The sequence below is a fragment of the Eptesicus fuscus genome, chromosome 13, assembly GCF_027574615.1.
Source record: "Eptesicus fuscus isolate TK198812 chromosome 13, DD_ASM_mEF_20220401, whole genome shotgun sequence".
Lineage (NCBI taxonomy): Eukaryota > Metazoa > Chordata > Mammalia > Chiroptera > Vespertilionidae > Eptesicus > Eptesicus fuscus.
In genome coordinates this window covers 67,712,576-67,729,030 of record NC_072485.1, presented here as the reverse complement: position 1 = coordinate 67,729,030, position 16,455 = coordinate 67,712,576, and the positions used below count along the sequence as shown (strand labels likewise).

Genomic DNA, 16,455 nt, shown 5'->3' with positions numbered 1-16,455 from the left:
AAGATCCCAGGTTCGATTCTGATCAAGGGCATGTACCTGATGGACTCTCATGGATGTTTCTAGCTCTCTATCCCTCTCCCTACCTTTCTGTAAAAAAAATCAATAAAATATGTTTTAAAAAAATAAAAAATGAAAAGAGAAAATGGGACATATAGAATGAATTTGATCATATGCAAATCTTACAATTTTAGGGACATGAATCTAGAGTTCTTAGTTGGGATTATTATGTTTCTGTTTTCAGAATTGAAATCAAGTGTTGATTATCTTTTAAGCTACAGTTGATATTAAAAATAAAGAGATTGGTATGTATTACATGGGAAAAAAACTGTTCTAATAGAAAAATGTTGGAAACAGTAAGAGTGGGAAATGAAATTACTATCTTGAAAGGTATCTGCACCCCCATGTTCAATGTAGCATTATTTACAACAGCTAAGACACAGAAACAGCTAAGTGTCCATCAACAAATGAAAATGTGATTACTTACACACACACACACACGCACACACACACACACGCGCACACACGCACACACACACACACACACAGGAATATTATCCAGCCGTTAAAAAAGAAGGAAATCCTGCCATTTGTGACAATATGGATGGAACTTGAGGGCATTAGGCTAAGTGAAATAAGTCAGATAGAGAAAGACAAATATAGTATGATATCACTTATATATGAAATAAAAGAAAGAAATCGAACTCAGACACAGAGTACAGATTGGTGATTTCCAGAGGTGGGAAGTGGAGGAGAAAAATGAGTAAAGGTGGTCAAAAGGAACAAATTCCAATTATAAGATAAATAAGTCCTGGGGATATAGAGCATGGTGACTATCCTATATAATAAAACCCTAATATGTAAATTGACCAAATGGTGGAACCACCGATTTCTATGACATGCACTGACGACCAGGGGGCAGATGCTCAATGCAGGAGCTGCTCCCTACTGGTCAGTGCACTCCCACAGGGGGAGCACTACTCAGCCAGAAGCTGGGCTCATGCAGCTGTGTTGGCCGGAGCCTCTCCCGCCTCCGCTGAAGGTGGGAGATAAGGAGCGAGGGGTCTCAGACTGCGAGAGCCCCGGACTGTGAGAGGGATGTCCAACTGCCAGGGATCGGCCTAAGCCAGCAGTCAGACATCCCTCAGGGGTACTAGACTGTGAGAGGGTGCAGGCGGGCTGAGGGACCCCCCCCCCCCCGACCAGTGCATAAATCTTGTGCACTGGGCCTCTAGTAGTTAATAATACAGTATTGCATATTTGAAAGTTGCAAAGAGAGTAGATAAAAAAAAGTTCTCAACATAAGAAAAAAATTTATAATTATATGTGCTGATGGATGCTAATTAAACTTATTGTAATCATTTTACAATATATATTTATGTATATCAAATTTAAAACTATTAAGAGTAATTACAAATGGGTATTTATTTCTTCTTTATTTCTATCTTCATTTTCAGATTATTTTTATAAACTATACATAAAAATTACACTTTGTAAAAAAGAATTTCTCTAAATTGAAAAATAAAGAAAAAATAAATAATAAAAATAATTTTTTTAAATTGAGTAACATCATATTTTATCAATTTTAAGATATGTATATTTTCTATATTCTGACATCACTGAAATAGAAATGTGTGTTACAATCCGTGGCATCTCACAGTTGTGGTTGGTCATTTTTTTGGTTTAATCTTTTAAATTAGGATGCATCTTAAATTGATAGCACCTTCAGTTTAATGAAATACAATCCTATATAATAAAAGCCTAATATGCTAAGTGTCCAGTCAGCTGGTAGGCTGTTCAACCAATCAAAGCATAATATGCTAATGATATGCTAAGGCCACTCAACCACTCACTATGATGTGCACTGACCACCAGGGGCCAGACACTTCAACTGGTAGGTTAGCTTGCTGCTGGGGTCCTTCAGCCTGGCCTGTGCCCTCTCACAATCTGGGACCCCCCGGGGGATGTCAGAGAGCCAGTTTTAGCCCAATCCCTCAGGCCAAGCCGAGGGACCCCACTGGTGCACAAATTCATGCACTGGGCCTCTAGTATTTTATACTTCACAGGAGATCTGTACATGGGTATGCTTGCTTACTTAATAATGATGTGTGCATGTGCACATACATGCATGGGTGTTTGAACATTATAGGCATTATAAGCTAAGGCCATAGCATCCCCAGGAATGTTCTAAGTCATAAATCTGCAGTAGAGAGACCTCTGTGGCTTAGTGGTGTCTAAATAAACTGTAGGATCAGACCATATACTAAACCTGTGCTATAAAGCAAATGTCACAGAAAGAAAGGGAACTGTCTGAGTGATTTCTCCATAAAGATGCTCTAAAGCTTCTTGCCCTCAAATCACCTGCAACTATCTATAGGTCTAAATACCACCTCCTGAACCGAATAGCAGGGACTGTTGGCAAATGATTCTACCTCCCATCTGCCAGAATCTAGCTGGGATTATTGTTTTCTACTGGAATAAGATGGTGATTTGAATCAAAGGGCCCTCAATCACATGTGAACCCACTTACCTTCCTTCCATCTCCTCCAGAGATGTGCGGGTCCGAGTGGTAGAAGAACGCAAGGTGGTAGGTAGTGTGTTGGTTAGCACTGGATTCCTTTCACTTATGCTGGTAACCCTGGGAGCTGGGGGCACTAGGCCAGGTACTGCAGAGAAAAATAAGACTGGAATAGGTCGCTGAAGCCCCAAATGTCTACATGTGTTCCAAGGGCAGCATCAGGAGAACTTGACAAAGCAATCTTTTAGCTACACTGATCTTGGGCACCCTCATTAGTGGCCCTTCTCAGTACTGTAACTAAAAAGGATTTGATTTCCAATATCAATGGCTCTGGATGGGCTAGCTGACTCACAAAGGCCAGGAAGAGCCTGGCAGGTGTGGCTCAGTGGTTGAGCATTGACCCATGAACCAAGAGGTCACCAGTTCTATTCCTGTTTAGGGCACATGTGTGGGTTGCGGGCTTGATCCCCAGTAGGGTCATGGAGGAGGAGGCAGCCGATCTATGTTTCTCTCTTTTTGTTTTTGTTTTTTAAATACTACCATATTTTCCAGCATATAAGATGACTTTTTAACCCAGGAAAATCTTCTCAAAAGTCGGGGGTCGTCTTATACACTGGGTGTCATCTTATAGGGTGGGTATATCACAAACTCTATATTTTAACTGGAAAAGTTGGGGGTAGTCTTATACGCCCAGTCGTCTTATACGCTGGGAAAAATGGTAATTTCTTTTTTAAAACACACACACACACACACACACACACACACACACACACACACTCACACACACACACACACACACATTTTTATTTATTTCAGAGAGGAAGGGAGAAGAGAGAGATAGAAACATCAATGATGAGAGGGAGTCATTGATCGGCTGCCTCCTGCACGTTGGAATGAGCCTGCAACCCAGGCATGTGCTCTATGACCTGAATCGAATCCTGGACCCTTCCATCTGCAGGCCGATGCTCTATCCACTGAGCCAAATGGCTAGGGCTATGTTTCTCTCTTATCATTGACGTTTCTATCTCTCTCTCCCTCTCCCTTCCTCTGTCTATGAAATCAATAAAACATATTTAAAAAACAAAACACAAAAAAGCCCTAGCTGGTTTGGCTCAATGGATAGAGTGTTGGCTTGCAGACCTAAGGGTCCAGGGTTCGATTCTGGTCAAAGGCACATACCTTGGTTGCAGGCTCCTCCCCAGTCCTGGCCCTGGTCAGGGCTCATGCAGGAGGCAACCAATCGATGTGTTCCTTGCACATCAATGTTTCTCTCTGTCTTTCTCTCTCTCTTCCACTCTCTTTCTCTAAATCAATGGAAAAATATCCTTGGGTGAGGATTAAAAAAAAAAAAGACACAAAACACACACCAAAAAAACAACAACAAAGGCCAGGAAAAGAGAGTAATGCTTGGGCCAATTTACCAGACAACCTTATTACTCCCAGTCACTCCTCTCTAAGACCCTCTGAGGGGGATCCCACCCAGAAAGACAAAGCTGAGGTTGCTGATCCCCTACCCTTCCAAGGGCTCTGCTGTTTCAAGGGGCCATTCAGTCCAACTTACCAAGGGAGCAGGGCCGGCTGTCGGGCTCATCAGGGCAGGCACACACAAAGTCTGAGGCTCTGGCAAAGCAGAGGTGGGTGCAGCCACCATTGTTCACACCACAGGCATTGGTCCCTGGGGGCAAAGCAGAAGAATGTCTGGCCTGGGGCAGGATTAAGTCTCCCAACTTGACACTTCTCAAAAAGGAGGAAATGCAGGTCTACCTCATTCCCAGGAGGGGTATAACCACAGAGGACTAAAAAGGTCTAGGAACCAAAAGGCTCTGCTGTGGCTCTAATTGTCTTGGTCATGAACAGTCCTTGAGGTGATCCCCCTACACTGACGGTAAGGAAGTAGGCTTAGGACCCAGGAGCCCACCTGTCTGCCGCTGAGGGGAAACCACAATGATATCCATGAGTCCTTCCACATTCGCCAACACTGTCTCCTTGTTCCGGCCTGAGTACTTGTCAACACGCTGGATTGACTTGGTCTGCCAGTCTGTCCAGTAGATCCACCTGTCCTGCTACTCAATAGGGAATCCCAAAAAAGAGGAAATATTATTCAACAGTCAGACCCCAGTCCGGATTCTGTGCCGCAGCATGTGCATTCCCTCTGCTGAAATGCTCTCATCTCAAATCCACCAGGTCAGCTTCTGTGCATCCCCAGATATGACACTGTCCAGGAAATCTCCCCCAATCTATGTAGCATTTACCATTCTCTCCTCCATGCCATGCTGTGCCTTGTCCTCACTTCTACAAGTAAGTGTTGACACTCTATATAACCAGTTTTTACATGTTTGTCTGTCTTGTCAGGTCAAATTCTTCAAGGACACGAATGTGTTGCATTCATCTCAGTTTCCAACACCTCACACTTACTTAGTACTTGGCCAGTTGCTCAACGAATGAGTGGGTTCCAGTACCTAGCATACAGGGGTAAACTGGAGGGTCCTTCTAAGGTCCCTGCTCTTCTGGGCCTTTCACTCAGAGCCCTAGGAAACCCTCCGGTTACTTCTGTGGGCAGCTGCCTTCTAATGCAATGATCCTGATAATCTCAAGTAGGGGTGGGGAGGGGTAATGAAGTGGGTTTCCTTCCGGCCCCTGGGGTATACATCAGAAACCCCCACGGGAAACTTGCAGATTGAAAAACCATAGTCAAGCCCTAACCAGTTTGGCTCAGTGGATAGAGCATCGGCCTTTCGGACTGAAAGGTCCCAGGTTCGATTCTTGGTTGTGGGCACATCCCCAGTAGGGGGCATGCAGGAGGCAGCTGATCGATGTTTCTCTCTCATCGATGTTTCTAACTCTCTCTCCCTCTCCCTTCCTCTCTGTAAACAATCAATAAAATATATATTTTTTTAAAAAAAGGGACAAAGATTTTTAAATGATTGAGAATCCCCGTTTTGGTCCCAGGCTTCGTAGAACTCCATTTTTCCTTCCCTGAATTATTTTACAGGGTTACAACTCTCAAAACTGACAGCTAGTAATAATTAAAATGATCAGAAATAATAAGCATTGAGTGCCAGAGACCAATGCTCTGTGTATATTAGAGGGGGATACTGTTATTAAACTCATTTATTAAACTATATATAAGTGAAGCTTAGAGAAGTTCAGTATCTTGTTCACAGTTGCACAAGTTGCACAGTTACTTAATGACACAGAAGAACTTGAACCCACACCGCTGGCATGCTGGAGGTAGTCAATGAACACTTACTGTCTAGCTGCCTCAACACTCTGGCTCTGAGCCACTTTAACCCTCCTGCCACTAAATGGGCTGCCTGAGCTCAGATGTTGGGGCCATTCAAATGGGGAATTTGTTAAAATGCACATTCCTGGGCCTAACCCTCACGAAGCAGATTCTTTATATCCAGAAACATGCATTTTAACAAGCTCCACAGCTGATTCTGCACACCACCGCTTATGAGCCACTCCTTCGAGTGCTGGGACATGGGAGTGGTGGGGCAGGCCTAGCAGGACACATGGTGGTGGCAAGGATTCAGTGTATAGGAAAACACCCCTAAAATGAGCTTCCATCGCACACCTGTTCAGTAGCATGTAGGGTTGAGGCTGCCAACTTAGAACCCCAAGGAAATATCCCCGTTAAGGAGATTTAGCTAACTTTCTTGAACTAGTACCTGAGTGAGGGCAAAGGGGTGGGACACATGGCTGACCAAGACCTGCCGTAGCTTCCCATTGAGGTCAGCACTCTCAATCCGGTCCAGATGTGCATCTACCCAGTAGATTCTGTGAAGGAAAGGAGATAAGAGTGGCTACTCAAAATGCTTGCCAGGGAGCCCAGTTGATCCCCCCCACCACCACCACCCTGCTCTAGAGAGCTGCTTGTCCCTTCTGAGCTGAGCTGGCGAGAGCTGTGCGCAGGCAAGAAGCACCGTTGATGAGAGGTCAAAGCTAAAGAGGAGAAGTTGGTGACTCCTAAGTGGGGAGGCCAGTGCTGTTTTAAGTGGGGGTAGGGGGGCAGGCCCTCTAATGACCCCCGAGGAGCCACCACCAAGTCTCATCTTCCTACCTAAGAATCTAAGTCAAAACTCCTATAAACACCCTTCAAGAAGAGACTGGGTCTACAAAAACGTCATTGAGGTTAAAGGAAGAGGGCATTCCTCTTCTCCATCCCAACTTCTGGGTAACTTTGATTCTTTTCCCTACCTCTGAGGGCAGAAAGGGGAACTGACTGCTTCAGAGCTCCTTTCACCCTCTTCTCTTGCTCTTTAGCATTTTTTTTTTTAAATCTAGACCAGGAGTTGCAAATTCCAATATCTGAAGGGATCAGGAGAACAAGGAATGTGAAGTCCTATGCCCTTAAATGGTGGGGGTAGTGGGACCAGGGGTCCAGCCAGAGGACATGCTCTGCTAAACACTCAAAACCAGGTAAACCAGATAAATGAAACGCACCTCAGAGACGAAGGCTGGGTTCAGCAGCCCCTGCTCTAAGAATATGTTTGCTTGGCCTTCTCACTGCTTTCTCTTCCCCACCTACCAACAGCTTTCTATCTTTTTGTTTTCACGACTTCAATCTCAAGCATCCTCTCCTCTTCCCACCCTATTTCCAGGAGGCTGTTTAGGACACGATTCCCACCTGCGGGTATCATAGTCCAGGGTAAGGCCATTGGGCCAACCCAGGTCTGTATTGATGAGGACCTTCCTCTCAGAGCCGTCCAGGTTCGCCCGCTCAATCTTGGCAATGTGGCCCCAGTCTGTCCAGAAGAGGTACCTGAGACACAACAGTGACATGATCATTGAGGCACAGGAAGATGCACTTAGAGCTTGAGAGAATACAAAGGACACACCGATCCCACTAATAGATAGGCATCCTCCATTGGCCTCTTCACCAGGCCCTTCTCCCCTGGGTCTCTTTTCTGCAGGCCAAGAACTTACCCTTTCCTGGGGAAAACGGCAATGGCCCGAGGCTCATCCAGGCTGTTGTTGACCAGCACTTTGCGGCAGGAACCGTCTAGCCTTGATGCTTCAATGGTATTTCGGCCTGTATCTGTCCAATATAGATTTCTGGCCACCCAGTCCACGGCCAGCCCATCGGTGGTCTTCAGCCCCTGCCCGATCACTGTCTCCATGTTGCTGCCATTCAGATCTGCTCGCCTTGGGGGAGAGCCCAGGGTTGGATGACTGACCAGACTGAAACCCCTTTAATCCATGTTCCCATAATTGTATCCCCCTATATTGTAAGCTCCATAGAGGCAGAGACCAAGCATCTATAAGTGCATTCCTCAGCATCTAGTAGGTACTCAAAATATTTTCAGATAAATACTTCTTAGGAGTATAGAGTGTTTCCTGCTGTAAACAGGGGGGCATTTAGGTCCATGTCTTGCCAGAAGAAGGGTTAATAATTCCCCATATACCTTAGGGAAGAGATAAGGATTGCTAGGGAGCCATTATAAAAAAAAAAAAAAAAAGGCCAATTTGGCAAAACCTACATGTGTATTTTTACAGAAGTCCTACGCCAAGGAAGTCAGGATGGGGGGCATGTCACAAACATGTGGGGACTTCTCTAAACATATGCCCACCTGCCCCCAGCATGAGATTCTCCAGGGAGAACGAAGGAGAGTGCCCTTGTTCCTGCACATGAGAATCTCTGCATGGTAAACCCCTCTTACTGATGGCAGAACACCATTTTCCTCAGCTGTGTTGGGTAAAAATATTAAATAAAAATAAAACAAAAATATGAAAACAAAACAAAACAAAAACCTAGTGAACAACCACAAGCCTTGGTATTGGCCAGTGCTCCTGTTTCACAATACAGATACATGGTTTAGCTACATGGCCGATTCTTCAATGAGTCTTAGAAGATCCCGAGAGCAATCCCAGGGCCCGGTAGTAGGGATTAAAGGCTCCAGGTCCCCAGCCTGACATTATCTGATCTTTTCATTTGCTTTACAAACTGAGCTTCTATTAATCTTCAAATCAACAACAACAACAACAAAAAAAAAACCCCAAAAGGTCCTGTCCGGTATAGCTAGGTGGTTAGAGCATCAGTAGGCGCACCAAAGGGTAGCGGGTTCAATTCCTGGTCAAGGGCACGAACCTGGATTGCAGGTTCATCCCAGTGCCCAGTCTGGGCGTGTGCAGGAGGCAACCAATCAATGTGTCTCTCTCACATTGGTGTTTCTTTCTCTCTCTCTCTTTCTCCCTCCCTTCCACTCTAAAATCAATGGAAAAATATCCTCATCCTCAGGTGAGGATTAACAAAAACAACAACAACACACAAAACCCCAAAAGTTTGAAACTCTGTTGTAAGTGATAACACTACAAAGTGAACAAGTCAGGATCAGAACTCACTATCTAAGTCAGGCGTCCTCAAACTACGGCCCGCGGGCCACATGCGGGTGTTTTTGCCGTTTTGTTTTTTTACTTCAAAATAAGATATGTGCAGTGTGCATAGGAATTTGTTCATAGTTTTTTTTTAAACTATAGTCCTGGCCTCCAACGGTCTGAGGGACAGTGAACTGGCCCCCTGTTTAAAAAGTTTGAGGACCCCTGATCTAAGTTGTCAACTCGCTGAGTCCATTTAGAGGTGAACACAGACCCTAACCTCACCCATCAGGGCCTGGAAGGAGGCCTGTGGCCTCTGGAGGTTTCAGGGATACTCATACCTGATAACATCCAGGAACACATCTGTGTAATAGACTTTTCCATCCACACTGTCATAGTCCAGGGAGATGACATTGTTGAGTTCAGGGACAGGGACATGCACATCTGTGTGGTCGCTGGTGTCCAGTGAGATACGCCGGATGGAGCCACGGCTGGAGAAGAGCAGGTAGGTCTCGGGAGAGGGATCACAGGTCTTTCCATCTCCCTTCAGCTGGATGCCAGTGGGGCAGGCACAGGAGAAGCCAGAGGGCCGAGGCAAGCAGAGGTGGGAGCAGCCACCATTTCTCGAGCCACACTTGTTAAAACCTGGTGATGAGAGAGAGAGAAGCATGAGTTTGGACACCCCGCCTGGAATATTGTCTGAATCTTACAAAGTTTTTGTGCCTGATTTTTGGCTGTTCTAAATAACAGGGTTTGCCTGGCAGGGATGAGGCAGAAGGGGCAGGAGTGTCTCCACGGGTCCTTTGAAAGCGACAGCATGCTGTAGTTGTAGTACCAGCCATACCAGAAGGGAACACAGCCTGATCCTGGAAGGGGCTTAGATAGGTCCCTGTCTCCATGATTATAAAGAAATTTCTGTGCTCTCTGATGTTGTGATAACCCCAGAAAGCCACAGGCTCTGGTTCACAGATCTAGGGTGTCTTCTCACCCAGTGGCTGGGCCCGGTCCACAGCCTGGATGTCCATGAGGCCTGGCAGGTTGGACCTCACCAGGATGACATTGTTGCCAGTACCCTTGTCAGCACGGTGGATGCTCCGAGTCTGCCAGTCGGTCCAGTAGATATAGGAGTCGAGCAAGGTGAGGCCATACGGGTGCTGCACAGGTGACACCAGTGTGTGACGACTGGCACCATTTAGGTCAGCGACCTCAATTCGCTGTAGAGGAAGGAGAGGGTAGGACTGGTTATCAGTAAACTAGGAGCTCTCGGTGCAGATGCCAAACAGACATCTCCCGTCTTCCCATGTTCCTGGGAAGCAGCAGGAGCAGGACTCTCACCTCGGTGTGGGCATCAGCCCAAAGCAGTTGGGAGCTGACCTTGTCCACAGTCAGGCCATTGGGCCACCCCAGGTTGTTGTTGATGAGCACTGTCCGGTCTGAGCCATCCATCCCGGATCGCTCTAACTTGGCGTTCTCTCCCCAGTCTGTCCAGTACATGTACCTGGGCAAAGAAGAATACTAGCTGGTTATTCCCTCAGCGCCTGGATATTGTAGGTATTTATAATATGCCAAAGCCTGTGAAAAAATTTTACATGCAAAAAGGGGAGTTGTTGCTTAATGGGTATATTGCAAGATGAAAAGTTCCTGATATCTGCTTTGCAATAATGTGAATTAAGTTCACACAACTGCACTGTATACTTAAAAATAGTTAAGATGGTAAATTAATATTTTTTTTTACCACTATTAAAGAAAAAGTACTCTCCATATATTATCTCACTTATACCTCACAAGAGTCACAAGGTGTGACTCATCTCCATTTACAGGTAAGGAAAATCAGGGAGGTTAAACACTGAACTTAAAGTGACAGATGCAGCTAATAAATGGTGAAGGAATTTGAATCCCAGACTTCTGAGTCCAAGGCTCATGCTTTTAACCTCTACACTATGCTGCCACTCTGAAAGGAGTCATAGAGAGTGAAACAGCCGCAGAAGGTCACTCTCAGCGTCCCTGTGAAGCGCGCTTGCTCTCCATTGCCCACATTCACCCCATCCCTAGTCCTAGCCAAGCTGACCCATCCTGTGACCAGTCACAGAGCCAGCTCTCACCCCATCTCATGGTACAGTACAATGGCTCGGGGGCTGTCAAGATTCTGCCACACCAACACTTTCCGCATGGACCCGTCCAGGTTGCCCACTTCAATCCGGTTGGTTCCAGTATCTGTCCAGTATACTTTCCGGCCAATGGCATCCACTGCGAGCCCATCTGTGGTTTGCAGGCCTGCAGGAAGTCAAGAGAGCACACTGGCTCCTGCCTTAAAACAGATGGGCTATTTTCCTAGCTCTGTAGCCAGACAGGCGGTCCCTGGGCTGGGAGCAAGGCCCACCTGTGGTGATGATGTCCTCGTGCTGTGAGCCATCCAGATTGGCACGGCTGATCCTGTGCAGCGTGCTGTCTGACCAGTACACTTTTCCTGGAAAGGGAAGGCTTGGCTCAGCCTGGACCCTCTACCCCCACAAAGGGACATGCACAGCTGACTCAGGCCCTGAGACACCAGTGCATGTCAGAGAGCCCTGTAACCTGTAGCAAGGAAATCAACAGAAATGTAGCCCTAGCCAGTTTGGCTCAGTGGATAGAGCATCGGCCTGCAGACCAAAGAGTCCAGGGTTCGATTCTGGTCAAGGGCCCATACCCCAGTTGCAGGCTCCTCCCCGGCCCAGGGTCCTCATCGGGGCACGTGCAAGAGGCAACCAATTGATGTATTTCTCTCACATCGATATTTCTCTGTTTTTCCCTCTCCCTTCCACTCTCTAAAAATCAATAGAAAAATATCCTTGGGTGAGGATTAAACAACAAAAAAGAAATGTAGAAATGTCATAGCAGGATAGCTCTTGGCAGAGAGGGAGAAGAAGGCCAGAAACCTTGCCCTCATAACCAAAGAGAAAGTGCTATAGAGACAGGGCTGACATTGTGCCAGAAGGAATGGTGCGCCCCCAGGTTCTTAGCAGGAGGCAGAGAGGGTAAGGAAAGCAAGGATAGCAGTTGCTAGAGGGCAGGGACAGAAGGCCAGGGGAGAGGAGGGCCACACAGACCTTCTTGGGGATCTACTCCAATGGCAATCGTGTTCTTCATGGTAATGTTGATTGGTACCACCACATCGGCAAAATAAGGGATGTCCAAGGACACCATGCGTATGTCTATCCTCCTGGCGAAGATGAGGAAACTATTCATGCCTGCCCAGGTGGGGAGAGAAGGAAAGGACAGTCACCCTAGCATAGCCATGAAGAGGATTTGGAGTGAGGCAAACTGAAGTTCATGCTCTGGCTCTGTCAGATCCTAGTTGAGTGATCCTGGACAACTTACTTAATCTGTGTATCAGAATCAATATCTGGACCATGGGGGCCATACCTGGGTGGCTGTGGGACTAAAAGAGATCATGTACAGACAGCACTGTAGAGCGAGTCTGATACAGTCATAAATGATAGCTCTTTATTAATATTATAGAAGGGCTCTCTTTGAAGGACCCTTTACCATGAAGTTTTGAGAACTTCATGTTAAGTTCAAGAGGGCTTTTCCCCCAGCCTGGGAGGCACAATTCACAATTCCTTTCTAACTAAATTTCCTGGGAAGTTAGAATTCCAACGCAGCCCACCATGCAGCGTCCCCTAGGGAGAAACACTGACTTCCAAAACCTGGGCAGCCAGGTCCTGCTTCTCACAAAAGCACCTCCTCTAAGGGGAGCACCATTACATTGTAGATATCCTACATTTTAATATTTATTATGTGCGATTTGGGGCAGCTGGGACTAAAGTAACTTATTCTAACCAAATCAGGATATAATGACAATTTTCCAACAGATGTAAATAAAGTGTCTGAGAGAGGAGCATCTTTTATGAAAATGCATGGAGACACCATAAGAACTAGTTGGGGCCTGCCTCCAATCCTGTCTACCTGCTCCCCGGCCTCTGTCCTGGACCTCTCCTCTTTTCTAAAAGCTCTGTCTCTCCCCTAAAACTCTAGAAGCACCAGGACTCACGGGTTCTCAGACCACATTGGAGTCCATCTACAGGGAAGGAAGAGAGCCACTGCCCCTCCCTAACAGGCTCCCTCCAGGTTTCTGATGCTTAAGACTCACCTGGTGAACATATCTTGCCATCAGGCATCAGGTTGATGCCCGTGGGGCAGGTACAGCTGAAGCCACTGGGATTTGGGGACCGAAGACACAAGTGGCTGCAGCCACCATTCTCTATAGCGCATGGTGTGGTCACTGGGAAGGGAGGAGGAGAGGGGTCAACAATGAGGACTAAAGCACAGGGAGGCCAAGTAGAACCTGGTACGGGCCAAGGGCTGCTCACCTGGGGGCCGCCGGCGGTGGAAGACGTGGATGTCCATGAGGTTCTCCAAATTCTCCTGCAGGGTCTCCCGGTCCAGCCCCGTCAGCCGGTCAGCGCTCTGGATACTCTTGGTCTGCCAGTCTGTCCAATAGATGCGCTCTTCATAGAGGGTCAGCCCAAACGGGTGGGGGAGCTGGCTTCCAATCAGCACCTACCAGGGACCCAGCACGTGTGTCATCCCCCAGCAAGGTCCCACAGTACTCAGCAGTGCCTGAGCACTCAGGCAAGGAGCCGGAACGCAGCTTGGCCACTACTGCCTGCTGTGTGACCTTGTGCAAGAGCTGGTTATCAAATCTCTCTGCGCCTTAGTCTGCCAATCTGTGATAGGATTGTGATAATGCCTGGTTCCAAGCATTGTGTGATGATTGTAAAAGGTCATGTTTTATTTATATAATCTCAAAATATCTGTACAGATTGTTTATTAATTACAAAAGGAAAAGCAGCAACTTTACAATGGACATCCTTTTAACGATTCAATTAAAGTTAATATCACAATAATGTGATGAGTCAAGATCTGTGCCTTACTGACGAGACACACTGAGAACTCAGGACTTGATTTCACTTAATGTAGTATGACTACTCCCAACACATAATCTGAATCTAATCACAAGGAAATGGCAGACAAATTGAGGAATATTCTAACCAAAATAACTGGCATTTCCTCTTTAAAAATACTAAGGTCAAGAAAGACACAAAGCCCAGCCTGTGTGGCTCAGTAGTTGAGCGTCGACCTATGAACCAGGAGGTCATGGTACAATTCCGGGTCAGGGCACATGCTCCAGTTTCGGGCTCGATCCCCAGTGTGGGGCTTGCAGGAGGCAGCCGATCAATGATTCTCTCTCATCACTGATGTCTCTCTCTCTCTCTTTCTCTCTCTCTCTCTCTCTCTTCCTCACTGAAATAAAAAAAACAACACAAAACATTAAAAAAGAAAGACATAAAAAGGCTGAGGAGGTATTCCAGATTAGAGACTGAAGAGATGTGATATTAAACACAATTGTGACCCGGGATTGTATCCTGGACTAAAAAAGAAAAAGGAAAAAGAAAAGCTATAAAGGGCATCATTGGGGCAATTGGCGGTGAAATTCAATTTTGACTGTGATTAGATAGTACCGTTGTATGAATGTTAAATTTCCTGATTTTGACCTTTGTACTGTGATTATGTAAGACAATGTCTTTGTTCTTAAGAAATATGCACTGAAATATTTTGAGGTCAAGGACACGATGTCTCCAGTTTAATTTCTGATTGCTCAGAAAAGTAATAATGTGTGTGTGTGTGTGTGTGTGTGTATGTGTTATAGATAGAAATAGAGACTGAGAATAATACAACAATGTGGCAAAATGTTAGTTATTGGTTCTTTTGACTGTGTTTTGCAACTTTTCTGTAAATTTGACATACCAAAATAAATATTAACAAAAACAAATAGAAAGAGATCATGGTGCAACTGGTGGTTAATTAGTATTAGTTTTTACGTTTCTTAGGAAATCACTTATATCCCCAGCCCATGATCTACATGAATTCCTAGATTCCTTTTATCAGAAAGCACAGAAGGGCCCCCTGGGCTCTGAAGGGCAGCCACAGCCTTAGAGAAAAATCATACATCCCATACTGGGTCCCCTTGAGGTCCCCCTAGCTCCTGTCAGCTGCCAGCCAGGAGGGATGCCCTAAAGGCTGTCAGGGCTGTGGGAAGATGCCTTAGTGCCACCCTTACCTTCCTCTTGCTGCCATCCAGTCCAGCAAATTCAATTGTCTTCATGCCGGCATCAGCCCAGTACAGCCGCTGGGATCCATAGTCAATGGCTAATCCATTAGGCCAGGTCAGATTGGAAGAGATGATGACCTGGCGGCCCGAGGCATCCATGCCAGCTCGTTCAATCTTGGGGCTTGCACCCCAGTCAGTCCAATACATGTACCTGGGCACAGACAAGGGAGGTCTCATAAGCCTTCCAGTTAACACCCAGTGGGGATTCAGAGTACCTAGGGTTTTAGGGTTCCTGTCTGCAATAGCTTCTTAGCCTCCTGTCTCAGTCTCCAGCCCTGCCCTGGGCTCAGAGCTGTCTAAGATTTTATATCTTCTATCACTATCACAGAGTCTTAATAAAAGCAGAGCCCATGGCTCAAGGAGTGCTCAGAAAAGAAGGCCTATTGGGGAATAAAGAAAGAAAGAGGGGAAATGAGGATGGGGGATAAGAAATGTTTCCTCAACTGGATGAGTTAAATAATTATAGTACGTAAATTTAACAGCATTCGATATAATCATTAAGAAGAACAATATATAGATCTATATCATCACATGGAAAGATCTATATAATATACATAAGCAAATGGAAAGATATCCAAGATATATAGCCATGTGAAAACACCAAGGTACAAAGCAGTAAGACATTGTTGTAATACCAAAACCACCACCACTACCACCACCACCAAATGTATATATACACGTAGAAGAAAGCCTGGGAAAAATACCCTCAGCTGTTAACAATGGTTACTCCTGGAGAGTGACATTATAGGGAATCTTTACTTTCCACAGATTCATTTATCTATTTTTTTCAACAACAAGTTACTTTTATAAGCAGACCAAAAATAAAAAAAATAAAAATAAAAAGATGGAATGATGTAAAGGTTTCCTTGTCCACTGAGGAGACAGAGTTGTCACTATGCTCTGTGGCTTCTACAGCTGCCCTTGCTTCCTGGTGTTCCCAAAGAACTGGCCGCTCTTGCTACCTCCAGACTCCCCTCTAGCACTCAGGTCTGGAAAGTGGGTGGGGCTCACTCCAAAGGAGCAGGTGCTCACCCGCCCATAGGTTCCACCACAATGTCTCGGGGACGATCAAGGTTCTCCCAGATGAGTACTGTTCTCATGCTGCCATCTGTGTTGGCCACTTCAATCCGGTCTGTCCCTACCAAGAAGTAGGGGGCAAAGATATTAACTCTAGTCTTGGTCATTCACCCTCTTACCTTCCATGCCCAAGCATGGAGCCTGGCATGTAGTAGACGCTCAAGAAATACTTTGTGGTAGATGTACAATGGATAGTTAATGAATTGAATTTTGAGAAGAAGTTCAAGGAAATGACCAGTTCCATTTAATTGAACAGCAACACTTCCTCAACACAAGCAACCCACTCTGCCTATAATTTAAGGCAATGCTCCTCAAACTCTAGTGCGCATACGAATCAGGAAAGCTTGTGAAAATACAGGTGCCTGAACCAACCCCCAAAGATTCTGACTCAGCA

The 16,455-nt window shown here is 45.9% G+C and overlaps 1 protein-coding gene across 1 annotated transcript in view; it reads right to left on the bottom strand.

Annotated features, from left to right (window-relative positions):
- Positions 1–16,455, bottom strand: part of LRP4 (LDL receptor related protein 4) — a 62,145-nt gene that overhangs the window by 7,254 nt on the left and 38,436 nt on the right. Inside the window, exons 20-35 of the mRNA XM_054725711.1 lie at positions 16,017–16,122; positions 14,934–15,135; positions 13,183–13,372; positions 12,963–13,094; positions 11,920–12,060; positions 11,214–11,300; positions 10,936–11,107; positions 10,169–10,331; positions 9,822–10,047; positions 9,175–9,478; positions 7,445–7,663; positions 7,146–7,280; positions 6,187–6,295; positions 4,434–4,578; positions 4,077–4,190; positions 2,528–2,663 (exon numbers count right to left, since the gene is read on the bottom strand). Coding sequence (XP_054581686.1) covers positions 2,528–2,663; positions 4,077–4,190; positions 4,434–4,578; positions 6,187–6,295; positions 7,146–7,280; positions 7,445–7,663; positions 9,175–9,478; positions 9,822–10,047; positions 10,169–10,331; positions 10,936–11,107; positions 11,214–11,300; positions 11,920–12,060; positions 12,963–13,094; positions 13,183–13,372; positions 14,934–15,135; positions 16,017–16,122 — 2,581 coding nt within the window. The remainder of the gene's footprint in view (positions 1–2,527; positions 2,664–4,076; positions 4,191–4,433; positions 4,579–6,186; positions 6,296–7,145; positions 7,281–7,444; positions 7,664–9,174; positions 9,479–9,821; positions 10,048–10,168; positions 10,332–10,935; positions 11,108–11,213; positions 11,301–11,919; positions 12,061–12,962; positions 13,095–13,182; positions 13,373–14,933; positions 15,136–16,016; positions 16,123–16,455) is intronic.